General features: G+C 48.3%; 2 protein-coding genes across 2 annotated transcripts in view; both read right to left on the bottom strand.

Annotated features, from left to right (window-relative positions):
* LOC138243467 (GTPase IMAP family member 4-like) overlaps positions 1 to 7080 on the bottom strand; it is a 194051-nt gene extending 186971 nt beyond the window's left edge. Inside the window, exon 1 of the mRNA XM_069199098.1 lies at positions 7047 to 7080. Coding sequence (XP_069055199.1) covers positions 7047 to 7080 — 34 coding nt within the window. The remainder of the gene's footprint in view (positions 1 to 7046) is intronic.
* On the bottom strand, positions 2846 to 6473 carry LOC138243353 (GTPase IMAP family member 4-like). The gene is made up of 3 exons (XM_069198923.1): positions 6419 to 6473; positions 4518 to 5439; positions 2846 to 2864 (listed from the first exon to the last, which is right to left on the bottom strand). The coding sequence occupies exons 1-3, from the start codon at positions 6471 to 6473 to the stop codon at positions 2846 to 2848; spliced, it is 996 nt and encodes a 331-aa protein (XP_069055024.1).
* Positions 7081 to 13438: the final 6358 nt, after the last annotated feature.

The raw sequence follows: 13438 nt of genomic DNA, 5'->3' as shown, positions 1-13438 counted from the left end.
ACTGCGAGTCTGAGTGCGAGTGTCCGAGTGCGACTGCGAGTCTACATGTGCGCGAGTGTCCGAGTGTGACTGCGAGTCTGAGTGCGAGTGTCCGAGTGTGACTGCGAGTCTGTGCGAGTCTACGTGTGCGAGAGTGTGCGTGTCTACGTGTGCGAGAGTGTGCGAGTCTACATGTGTGCGAGTGTCCGAGTGTGACTGCGAGTCTGTGTGCGCGCGCGAGTCTACGTGCCCGGGAGTGAGTCTGAGTGTGACTACGAGTCTGTGCGAGTCTACGTGTGCGAGAGTGTGCGTGTCTACGTGTGCGAGAGTGTGCGTGTGACTGAGTCTGTGTGTGAGTCTACATATGTGCGAGAGTGCGAGTCTACATGTGTGCGAGATCAGATCGCCACCGCCAGCCATGGGGAGTCCACCGTCAGGTCTGTCCAGTCAGTGTGTCTGTATGAACCCCTCACTCTCTCAGTGCAGTGTTCATATACTGGAGTGTCCAGTCAGTGTGTCTGTATGAACCCCTCTCTCTCTCAGTGCAGTGTTCATGTACTGGAGTGTCCAGTCAGTGTGTGTGTATGAACCCCTCTCTCTCTCAGTGCAGTGTTCATGTCCTGGAGTGTCCAGTCAGTGTGTGTGTATTAACCCCTCTCTCTCTCAGTGCAGTGTTCATGTACTGGAGTGTCCAGTCAGTGTGTCTGTATGAACCCCTCTCTCTCTCAGTGCAGTGTTCATGTACTGGAGTGTCCAGTCAGTGTGTCTGAATGAACCCCTCTTTCTCTCAGTGTTAATATGAGATGTGTCTCTCTCTCCAGCTACACCTCTCTGATCTCCATGGCCTGCCAGATCTCCTCCGGGATGAAGTTCCTGGCCTCCCTGAACTTTGTGCACCGGGACCTGGCGACCCGGAACTGCCTGGTGGGGGAGGGCGGCGCCATCAAGATCGCCGACTTCGGCATGAGCCGCAACCTGTACGCCGGCGACTGTGTGGGGGTGTTGGGGGTGACCCCATGTGTCTGTCTGTGTGTGGGGGCGACCCTGTGTGTCTCTGTGTGGGGGTGTTGGGGGTGACCCCATGTGTCTGTGTCCCCAGGGGAAGTTCACCACAGCCAGCGATGTGTGGGCGTTTGGGGTGACCCTCTGGGAGATGCTGAGGCTGTGTAAGGAGCAGCCCTACGCCTCCATGACAGATGAGCTGGTGATCGAGAACGCTGGAGAGTTCTTCAGAGACCAGGGCAAGCAGGTAACAGCCACACCTGGCCAGGAGTACCTGTACCTGTCTCTCTCCTGTTCAAGAGGCTTTATTAGCATGACCAATGGGTACAATCAGTGTTGCCAAAGCAAATAAAAATAATAAAATTAACATGGAACAAAACAAAAACTAGAAGTAAAATAAAACCTACAGACATGTCACAGACATTTACAACAAAGAGATATGATAAAATATTGACATATACTGTAGCGACTGGAGCATTATTGGGAGACAGACTCACTGTTCCTCAGGCTGTGACAGGAGATCACATACTGGGCTGCCAGATCAACTGAATTCCCTCCTCCCTCTCCCAGTAGGATGGGGACCCGTTGTGACTCTGGCAAGTGTGGGAACTCTGGGATTAGATTTCTGAATTTCGGGAAATGTTTCTCTAATCCCAGAGTATCTGTCACAGTGCAGTAGGAAGTGCACCTCTGTCTCTATTTCTCCCCGCTGGCAGTGGGAGCACAGCCTGTCCTCTCTGGGCAGCCAGGTCTGCCTGTGTCGCCCAGTTTCTATGGCCAGGTTGTGGTCACTGAGCCTGTACTTCGTCAGGGTCTGTTTCTGTTTGTTATTTTTTATTTTGGTCAAATATTCAGCTAGTGTGTATTGTCTGTTTAGGGTTCTGTAGCATTCCAGTTTATATTGTGTTTGTGTGTGTGTCCCAGTGTGTGAGATATTGCTGTTTGATCTGTGCTGTGATGTGGTTGAGTCTGGGTTGTGGTGCTCTAGCAGTGCTGTCCTGAGGCTGGTTAGTGTTGGTGTGGCTCAGGTCGGTGAGCCTCAGGACCAGCTGGCTCAGGGGGCTCTGTTTTGGGCTCAGCTCTTGGCTCAGCAGGGCTTTGTGGTGGTAGGAATTTTGGTCGCTGTTTTTTAGGTGTAGCCAATACTTTAATATTCTTTTCTGTATGTTTATCAATAGTGGGTACTGGCCTTATTCGGCCCTGCACCCATTGTTAGGAGTTTTTCTCTGCACACGGAGGATGATTCTACAGATCTCCATGTGCAGAGTTTCTGTGGGGTGTTTGTCCCATTGGGTGTAATCCTGGTCTGTGAGGGGACCCCACACTTCACTGCCATATAGGGCAATGGGTTGGATTACACTTTCAAATATTTGGAGCCAGATTCTTGTTGGTGGGCTGATGTTGAAGAGCCTCCTTCTTATTGCGTAGAAAGCCCTGAGTGCCTTCTCCCTCAGTGCCTTCACTGCCAAGTCAAAACTCCCGGAAGAGCTGATGGTGAGACCGAGATATGTGTAGCTGGATGTGTGCTCCAATGTGTTGTTGTTCAGTGTGAATTTGTACCTGTTTCCCTGAGGTCTGGCTTTCTTCTGGAAAACCATAACTCTGGTCTTGTCTCTCTCTCAAGGGCAGGACTTTGTCCTCTCAGTGGCCCTGGGTTCAGTTAATGATTAACTCACCAGGGCAGAATGAAGTCTTGGATGCCGCCTGATAGGAACGTTTCTGGTATATCTCATCACTTAGGAATTTAAAAATATATATAAAAATACTTTTAAAATTGTTTTTCATAAGCAAACTCTCTTGTTTGGGGTTCTGGAAAGTTGATCTAAAAGGATCTCCAAAGCACTTTACAGTCAGGGACCCCACTTCATCCCACCTGCAAACAACTGAGAAGAGGGAATTTGGGGAGTACAGACCGAACCCCGACTAAGCAGCACCCCTGACCAGCAGTCGGGTCACTGGGGTCACACCCCTGCTCTCACACACTGTAAGGACATTGTTGTTGTCATTCTGTAAATCGCTTTGAGAAGACACCTTTAAAGGTGCTATATAAAATAGTTTTTTTTTTTAATTATTACTTCAAATGAGATCTGCTGAAAATCAAGAGTCGATTTTATTGTTGGACATGTGCAGCTATATAGAATCTGTTGATGTATTAATCACTCTTGCCATTAGTAATCAATTAATTTAAAACAATGAAATACGGCTATAATCTGTTAGGTTTTGCACCAATTGAATGATTTTTGTAAAGTTCTTTTAGAACAGCATGACGTGACCTCGATAGTACTGACCTGTGACAAGACTGTGAAAGTGAAAACGTTTTTGAAGTTGATTAGATTATTCTTTATTGCCAATAGTTGGTGGAATTTGCTAATAGTACAGCAAACAACACAGATGAGTCACACATACAACATATACAGTACAAATTTACATAGAACAGAAGACAAACATTGTCACATACAGCACATATGTAAACAACTTTCCATGTTAAACAATAAATTATACAAGGAAGTCAGAGTTCAAGGTGAATTCAGAGGTCGCATGGCAGAGGGGAGGAGTCTGAGGTTGAATCAGACCGTCCTTGATTGGGAGGATCTGAAACTTGTTCCAGAAGCATGAAGCTGAAAGAGATTATGAGCTGGGGGAGAGGGGTCGGAGATGATTTTCTGGGCACAACTGGAGGTGCAGCTTGAGTACAGAGATGAGATACTCTGGCTTCCTTGAAGAAACAGCCAGATTTGATCTTCTGATCATTTTAACTACTAAATACTCTTTTCTGTGTCCTATCTTCTGTTGTTATTGTGTGGAAAACAGCTCCGTGTTGTTATAGACAGAACAGTGAAAACTGCCTCTGAGAAACACACAGGTAAAAACCATGTCTGATCAAGTCTGCTGCTGTCATTAACATGCATGAAAATACTATTGGTGAAAAAGAACCTAATACCTTGTCAGTGATTTTTTACATAAACATTTTTATATAAAAACAGTAAAACCAGGAACATGTTTATTAAATGTTTATTAAATTCCAAACAGTTTGATAGATCTCTGATCGCTGACAAGAGAAAGTGAAAGTAAATCAGCTCCTGTCTCTGAGCTGCTGTGTGATGGACTAAATCTAATCTCCCTGAGAGAAAACAGTTCAAGTACAGCACAGAGGATTTAAACAGACACAGGTCTGTGTGCCACTGTGTTAGTAACGCAGTACAGAGCGGAGCACAGTATGATTTTAATTCCTAACAGGACACAAGATGGTTGAATCTCTCAGTCTGATGACCAGTAAGATCAGTGAATCAGTAATACAGCATCAATCACACTCACTGTTGGGAGGTTTAAGACCTTTACTGTTCCTCCTCTTGACAGGCAGTCTGGGCTCCTCTTCTCTCTCTCTCTCCCTTCTTTCATACTTCTGTCTCAGCTCCTCTGTCTCTCTCTGTCTCTCCTCCTCCCTCTGTCTCAGCTCCTCTCTCTCTTTCTGTCTCTCCTCCTCCCTCTGTCTCAGCTCCTCTGTCTCTCTGTCTCAGCTCCTCTGTCTCTCCTCCTCCCTCTGTCTCAGCTCCTCTGTCTCTCCTCCTCCCTCTGTCTCAGCTCCTCTGTCTCTCTCTGTTTCTCCTCCTCCCTCTGTCTCAGCTCCTCTGTCTCTCTGTATCAGCTCCTCTGTCTCTCCTCCTCCCTCTGTCTCAGCTCCTCTGTCTCTCTCTGTCTCTCCTCCTCCCTCTGTCTCAGCTCCTCTGTCTCTCTCTGTCTCTCCTCCTCCAACCTCTGTCTCAGCTCCTGTCTCTCTCTGTCTCTCCTCCTCCCTCTGTCTCGGCTCCTCTATCTCTCGTTCAGTGTTTATTTCTTTGATGTCAGTGGTGAAGTACAGCCCATAGTTTCCTGCCACCATGTCCTCTATCTTCTCCAGCAGCTCTGTGACCTGAGTGCGGTCGCCCCTGTTCTTGTTGTTGAGAACATGATACCTGTTCCCACACTTCTCCACCAGATACTGGAGCTTCTTCCCTTCTCTCTCAATGTGCTGCTCAATGGTTATGTCTCTCAGTGTGTCCCCCCAGGTGAACAGCACTATTGTGTGTCTCCAGACTCTCTCACTGAGAAGCTCCAGATATTTCTTCACTGATCTCCAGTCTGTGGCTGAGTCCAGATCAATCACCAGGAGGAGAGCGTGGGGTCCTGGGGGACACAGAGACACACTGCGCACAACCTCCTCTCTGACATGCTGTGGATCAGTCCTTATTATACGTGGAAAAGAGGAGTACCCTGGAGTGTCAACCACAGTGATCTGCCTCCCAGCTACTTCTCCCTCTCTCTTCACACACTCCTCAGTTACTCCCTCAGTGACAAACTCCTCTCTGCCCAGGATGGTGTTTCCTGCTGAGCTCTTCTCAGACAATCTCTGGCCCAGCAGCACAATCCTGATCTCTGAGAGACGCTGTGGTGCCTCATGGGAATCAGCCTGTCCCTCCCCTGTCAGAGAGAAAGATCACAGATTATTTACATGATAAAGTTCTCATCACATCTATCTTCACTCTTCATCCCATTTAAAATTCACGATAAAAACTTTTCTATATCTTTTCTATTGTCCCTGCCCTGTGACAGAGGAAAATCACAGATTATTGAGATTAATTTTCTGTGTATTCACTGTGGTATACAAAAATGTTCTGTTAATGTTAGGTAATCAGACTGTATTCTTACAACATTCTTATTCTGTATTCTTGCAATTTATGTAATATATATATATATTTAACTGTTCTCTCAATAGTACATGTTTTTTTTTCATCAGGATTTTTTTTCTTAAAATAATTTAACCTCACTGAAAGGTTAGATTTCTCTCATCTGATAAACAACACAGACATTTTTCCAATGTCTTCCTTGCTCATCTTTACCAAGGGCACCAATACTTCTGGAGGGCCCTGTAGAGTCCCCCTAACACTGAGTATCCAATGGCAGTTCAGACACATATGGGACTCCTGTGTTCAGAATGAACCTTTATACCACCTTATTTTAAAAATACATGTAAAAAAACTGTAAAATCATTCAGTCTGTCCCGATTCTTCACTAGCGAGTCTAAAATGTCACATTTCATAAAGACATGTTTGGGACTCAGCCACCTGGCTGGGAAATCTGTGTGTTGTATAGTTTCAAACCGCTTAGAAACTATCTACTGTGATCCACACTGAAGAGAACTAGCATGATGTTAGTTTAAAAACAGTGAAACTGACAAGCTGGAGGAACTGAGTCTCTTTAGTCTGAAGGGAGTGTCCCACACTGACAGGGTGAAGATAGTGAACCATATATATATATACAAAATATTCAACATCCTCAGTGACAGTCAGTCATCATTAAAGACCAGTTAGATATTGACACCTCAGAGTTCCTCAGAATTAACACTGAAACTCAAAGCAACACTAAGACTTAAAATCAGGAGTGGGAGGCTCTACTGTACACAGAGAGAGGTGGGAGAGGGGAACAGGCTGATACCCTGGCTTCTCTCCAGACATAGCTGGGTGAGCTCCTCCAGTCAGGACAGGAGGCTCTACTGTACACAGAGAGGGGTGGGAGAGGGGAACAAGCTGCCCAGTCAGGACAGGAGAACCTGGAATCACTACTAATTATGGGCCAAATAAATTCCTCTGTTGTTCATCTGTACTGATTCCTCTCTGGTATTATCAGCTGTACAACAAACACAATCTCTGAGCAACAAACAGGAAACGATCATATCTGAGCGTGTCTGAGCATCATGAATACTAACAGTGTGAATCCAATACCATCAGCACACAGTCAGGTTTTACATCAATCATTTTACCTTAAATAAACACCTTATTAAAATATTTAGTACATTCCAAACAGCTTGAGTTGACAGTACTGATCCCTGATCTCTGACAAGAGAAAGTGAAAGTACATCAGCTCCTGTCTCTATCTCCAAGTTCAGACCCTGTGTGTCTGACAGACAGAACACACTCTCAGCAGACAGGAAGACACTTCTCCAGCTGCTGCTGTGCTCTGTGACAGAGAAGAGACCCTCAGTGACTCCCTTTATGACACTCTGACAGGCAGAACAAGAGAAAACTCACCAGGGCTGAGCGCTGAGCTCCTACACGCTGCCATCTCTCTCTCTCCTTCTCTTCCTGCTGATCTGAAGGGCAGGACTATGTCCTCTCAGTGGCCCTTGATAAAATATTTAGTGGGTTCAGTTAATGATTAACTCACCAGGGCAGAATGAAGTCTTGGGCGCCGCCTGATATGAACGTTTCTGGTATATCTCATCACTTAGGAATTTAAAAAAACTTTAAAAATTATTTTTCATAAGCAAACTCTCTTGTTTGGGGTTCTGGAAAGTTGATCTAAAAGGATCTCCAAAGCACTTTACAGTCAGGGACCCCACTTCATCCCACCTGCAAACAACTGAGAAGAGGGAATTTGGGGAGTACAGACCGAACCCCGACTAAGCAACACCCCTGACCAGCAGTCGGGACACTGGGGTCCACACCCGTCTGGATCAATGAAGTTAATGAGGCGCTGTCCCCGCCAGGGGGAGACAAGGCACCAGAAGTCAGAGGCCAGAGCTGAACTGCTTCAGGAGAGAGACAGATCGGGGAAACAGCAGACCAGAGAGAGCATGAGAGCAGACAGGAGTCAGACAGTAGATAACGGACCTGAGCAGCTCATCGGCTTGTTCGCCCCTCCCCCAGCTCTGTCTGGAGAGAAGCCAGGGTATCAGGTTGTTCCCTCCTCCCACCCCTCTCTGCGTACAGACCCCCCCTTAACCGCAGATGCCTGAGCGCTGATTGACTTCCTGCAGCGTCAATCCCTCCCCCAGAACAAACACAAACCACACCGCTGCTTCTCCGTTTTTATTCATCTGTTCAGGGAGTGAAACACGCGCCGTTCCCCACCCACCCCACGATCATTTCGCTCACTGTCATCGACCGATCGATTATACAACGACAAATCATGGAGAACCGTTCCAGTTCCTCACGGTGAAGGAAGAGTAGCACCACCTCCACTCTCACTGAAATACTCTCCATCAATAAGACGCACGAGTCTCTCCGTCAATAAGATAGATAAATAAATAAGCCACGCAGGAAATCAATAAATAAACAAATAGAGCGATAAGGCGCCACGGGCGTCTCCGCCCACGAGTCCCGGACTCCCCTCTCCGGGCGGCAGCGGTCCGGGTCCGAGCTCGGGTTCGGGTCCGGCTGGCCGGTATGGGTATCGGTATCGGGCCGGACTCGAGGGCCTCTCCCGTCACGGTCGGACTCCACCCAGAAGGGGGGCGGGGGGGGGTTACAGGTCACAGGTCACAGGTCACAGGTCGGAGCTGGTGCTAAGGTACTGAGAGACGCCGACCAGGAGCAGCACCTCCCCGGTCTTCGTCGCCTCGGCCGCCGCCCCCTCTTCCTCCCCCGCCAGGAGGGGCGATGGCAGTGTGGGTGGGTGGGGCAACAGCAGCCCCTGCCATTCCTCCTGCCCCCCCTGCCCCTGCCCCTCGGGGGGGCAGCTGGCGGCGGGCAGCGCCGGTTCACACCCGGGCTCCTCGGAGGAGTAGATCTGGAGACACAGCGCGGCCACCAGCAGCAGGAACAGCGGTTCTGCACCTGGGGGAGAGAGAGGTCAGGGTCAGGGAGTCACGCTCGCTGGGGTTCGGGCTGCATGATATTAATAATAATAATACACTTCTATAGCTCTTTCCTGGACACTCCACTCAGAGCTCTTTACAGGTCATGGGGATCCCACTACCACCACCAGTGTGCAGCTCTTTACAGGTCCTGGGGATCCCACTACCACCACCAGTGTGCAGCCCCACCTGGATGACGCCCCAGTCCTCTCCCCACACACCAGCTCTCAGTGGGGAGGAGAGCAGAGTGATGAAGCCAATTCATAGATGGGGATTATTAGGAGGCCATGACTGGTAAGGGCCAATGGGAAATTTGACCAGGACGCTGGTGTAAAACCCCTACTCTTCTCGAGAGACACCCTGGGATTGTTAATGACCACAGAGAGTCAGGACCTCGGTTTGACGTCTCATCTGCAGGACGACGCCTGTTTACAGTCCAGTGTCCCCGTCACTATACTGGGGCATCAGGACCCACACAGAGCGCAGGGTGAGAGCGCCCCCTGCTGGCCCCACTCACACCTCTCCCAGCAGCAGCCTCAGTGTTTTCCCAGCAGTCTTCCCTCCAGGTACTGGCCAGGCTCACACTGCTGGGCTCCAGTGGGGCTGCCAGCTGGGAGTTGCAGGGTGATAGGGCTGCTGGCCATTATGAATGCAACTTACAGAATGAACATCTGGGAATTATTCTTGGGCATCATGCACTGATAACAATAGTACTACTACTACTAACACTAATACTACTACTGCTAACAATAGTACTACTACTAACACTAATATTACAACTGACAACAATAGTACTACTACTAACACTACTAATACTACTGATAACAATGATAATACCAGTAATAATACTGATACTACTACTAATAGTAATAACACTACTAATAATACTACTCATACTAGTAACAATCTCCTTCACACAAGAACTGCACACACGGTGTACAAATCAGCTGACTGGAGAGTAATTTCCGACGTTGATAAACACAAGGAATAGAACTGACCTTGTTGGTTTCTCTAAAAACACTACAAGTCCTGTCAAAGACAGGATATGCTCCACTAGAATTGTTGTCTCTGACCGGTGAGAAATTTCGTTTGTTGTGCGAAGGACTCAGCAAGAAGAGATGTGTCAATTCAGGTGCAGTTGTTTATCGTAGGGAAAGCACAGATAATATGGGCTTTAATGAATTAACAGTGAAAGTGTAGCAGGGGGCCTCGTATGGACTGCGGTTGTGTCTAGTTTTTATTTGCATTTAAAGATTTTGCTCGTCTTTTGCAAACAAAATCTAAGCTAAGACTTCTACATGAAACATAATGCAGGAGCAGCTGCAGCCTAGGTAGACGTGCCGCAAACCACGTTACGTTGTTATTATTTACTTTATTATTTATTATTTCTCACTGAACACTAGCGCCCCTCTATGATCACACACCGAACACACTACTGTCCCACTGTGTTCAGACACCAAACACAGTACTGTCCTACTGGTAACACACAGAACACAGAACTGTGCCACTGTGATCACACACTGAACACAGTACTGTCCCATTTTAGTTGAAACACTAAAACACAGATATTGCTGTTTGATCTGTGCTGTGATGTGCTTGAGTCTGGGTTGTGGTGCTCTAGCAGTGCTGTCCTGAGGCTGGTTAGTGTCGGTGTGGCTCAGGTCAGTGAGCCTCAGGACCAGCTGACTCAGGGGGCTCTGTTTTGGGCTCAGCTCTTGGCTCAGCAGGGCTTTGTGGTGGTAGGAATTTTGGTCGCTGTTTTTTAGGTGTAGCCAATACTTTAATATTCTTTTCTGTATGTTTATCAATAGTGGGTACTGGCCTAATTCGGCCCTGCACCCGTTGTTAGGAGTTTTTCTCTGCACACGGAGGATGATTCTACAGATCTCCATGTGCAGAGTTTCTGTGGGGTGTTTGTCCCATTGGGTGTAATCCTGGTCTGTGAGGGGACCCCACACTTCACTGCCGTATAGGGCAATGGGTTGGATTACACTTTCAAATATTTGGAGCCAGATTCTTGTTGGTGGGTTGATGTTGAAGAGCCTCCTTCTTATTGCGTAGAAAGCCCTGAGTGCCTTCTTCCTCAGTGTCTTCACTGCCAGGTCAAAACTCCCGGAAGAGCTGATGGTGAGACCGAGATATGTGTAGCTGGATGTGTGCTCCAATGTGTTGTTGTTCAGTGTGAATTTGTACCTGTTTCCCTGAGGTCTGGCTTTCTTCTGGAAAACCATAACTCTGGTCTTGTCCAGATTGACTGTCAGTGCCCAGGTCTGACAGTACTGCTCCAGCAGTGCCAGGTTCTGCTGCAGCCCCTGTTCTGTGGGCGACAGCAGGACCAGGTCATCTGCGTAGAGCAGGAACTTGATTTCTGTGTCGTGTAGTGTGTGACCAGGAGCTGCAGACTGCTCCAACATTCCTGCTAATTCGTTGATATAGATATTGAACAGTGTTGGGCTCAGGCTGCAGCCCTGTCTCACCCCGCGGCCTTGGGTGAAGAATTTAGTCCTTTTGTTTCCAATTTTCACTGCACATTTGCTCTCTGAATACATTGATTTAATTATGTCGTACACTTTGCCCCCTATGCCACTTTGGAGTAGTTTGTAAAACAATCTCTCATACCAAATCGAGTCAAATGCTTTTTTGAAATCGACAAAGCAGGCAAAAATTTTTCCTTTGTGTTTTTGGTGGACGTGTTTGTCTATCAGTGTGTGTAGGGTGTAAATGTGATCAGATGTGCGGTGATCTGGCAAGAAGCCAATCTGACTTTTACTCAGGACACTGTGTTCGGTAAGGAAGGCCAGTATTTGTGTATTTAGGATACTCCAGAATACCTTCCCCAGGTTACTGTTCACACAGATGCCCCGGTAGTTGTTGGGATCGAGTTTATCTCCACTCTTATAGATGGGCGTGATCAGTCCTTGGTTCCAGGCCTCGGGGAAACATCCAGCTGTCATGATGAGATTGAGGAGTTTGAGCAGGGCTTGTTGCAACTTTGGGCTGCTGTGTCTCAGCATCTCATTTATGACTCCATCATGGCCACAGGCTTTGCGTGGTCTGAGGGCCTGGAGTTTGTCCAGTAGCTCCTGCTCAGTGATTGGGGAGTCTTAGGGGTTTTGGTGGTCTTTGATAGCCAATTCCAAAATTTGAGTTTTTCAAAAGTGGCTTTGGTCTGATTGATTTGTATTCGGGAGATTTTCAAAGTATGTTTGCCAGATTGTTCCATTTTGGATGGCCAATTCTTCTGGTTTTGATTTGTTTAAGTTGTTCCACTTCTCACAGAAACAGTTCTGATTTAGTGACTCCTCAATTTCTGCAAGTTGTTTGTTTATGTACGTGTTTCTTTTCTTTTTCAGCGTGTGTTTGTAAAGTTTTACCATGTCACAGTACCTGAGTTGCAGATCTGTGTTGTGTGGTTGTCTGTGTTTTTCATTTGAGACTTTTCGTAGTGCATTTCTGATGTTTTTGCACTCCGTATCAAACCACTTTTCTTTTGCTTTTGTTTTTTGGTAGTTTTTTTTAGTTGTTTTTAGCTTAGATTTTGATGCTAGTTTGTGGAATAGGTGATTTCGTTTTTGTGTGGCCAAGTTCATCCCTAGTTTGTTGGTTTGATATGGGGTGTTTAGGAATGTGTCCATCAGTGTCTGAATTTCGTCTTTCATGAACTTGTCTCTCTCTCATGTCCTGCAGGCTCTTCGTCTCTCTGCTCTCTCCTGTCCTGCAGGCTCCTCGTCTCTGCGCCCAAGTGTGCTGGAGAGACGCGAGGGCTGCGTGATCGGACCTCAGCGGCTCGTGGACAAGCGGACCTGCGTCACTAACGGCGGGGAGGAGAAATGACTCTGCTGCTCGCTCGGCGTGTGCGCGCGGAGGTTCTCACGTCTGTCTGTTTTAATAATCTCATGTCGCGCGCGTGCGTGTCACTGTTCACACTACAGAACAAACAGGTCGCCCCGGAACGGCGATCGATGTGAAACTGGCTGTGATCGTGGCGCCCGCAGTCGTGACGCGGCCCGGCTCCCCCCGAGCGCCGGTTCTGCGGTCGTCCGCCCAGCCCGGTCCGGAAGGTGGCTGCTGGAGGCAGGGGAATGATCTGGGAGCTGGCGGGGTGTCGGAGGGGACAGGGGAGCACAGAAGGTGCTAGAAACTTTTGCTCCACCAGTTTGAGAGGGGGCAGACTGACCCCTCCAGGACCAGGACTGGACACACTGACTGACCCCTCCAGGACCAGGACTGGACACACTGACTGACCCCTCCAGGACCAGAACTGGGGACACTGACTGACCCCTCCAGGACCAGGACTGGACAGCCCTGCTGCAGACACACACACTGACTGACCCCTCCAGGACCAGGACTGGACACACTGACTGACCCCTCCAGGACCAGGACTGGACAGCCCTGCTGCAGACACACACACTGACCCCTCCAGGACCAGGACTGGACACACTGACTGACCCCTCCAGGACCAGGACTGGACAGCCCTGCTGCAGACACACACACTGACTGACCCCTCCAGGACCAGGACTGGACACACACACTGACTGACCCCTCCAGGACCAGCCCTGCTGCAGACACACCAGTAGGTTTCGGCTCTATTTTTTCACAGCTCCATGGTCGCCCAGTTCAGGCGCCCCGCGTGGTAGCTGTCAGAGAGGGAAGGGCTTAGAATAAGACGGCTTAGAATAAGACGACGAAGAGGAACAAAAGGGTCAAGCAGCTACAACGTACCGGTAGTGCATTAGTGCATCGCCACAGACGCGGACCTGCAGTTCTGCTCCAGTTTCGGTTACAGTAAGGTTTACGTGCAAAGACCAAATAAATGCATTTCTGCTCGTTGCCCACACCTAAGAT

This window comes from Lepisosteus oculatus, chromosome 14 (assembly GCF_040954835.1).
Source record: "Lepisosteus oculatus isolate fLepOcu1 chromosome 14, fLepOcu1.hap2, whole genome shotgun sequence".
In the NCBI taxonomy this organism is placed as follows: Eukaryota; Metazoa; Chordata; class Actinopteri; order Semionotiformes; family Lepisosteidae; genus Lepisosteus; species Lepisosteus oculatus.
This window is presented reverse-complemented; position numbering and strand designations above follow the sequence as displayed.

Coding starts and splice junctions, on each gene's coding strand:
- LOC138243353 (XM_069198923.1), bottom strand. CDS start 6,473: ATGTCTGGAGAGAAGCCAGGGTATCAGCCTGTTCCCCTCTCCCACCTC. Junction 5,440..6,418: donor CCTCTCCCACCTCTCTCTGT/GTACAGTAGAGC, acceptor TCTCTCTGACAG/GGGAGGGACAGGCTGATTCC.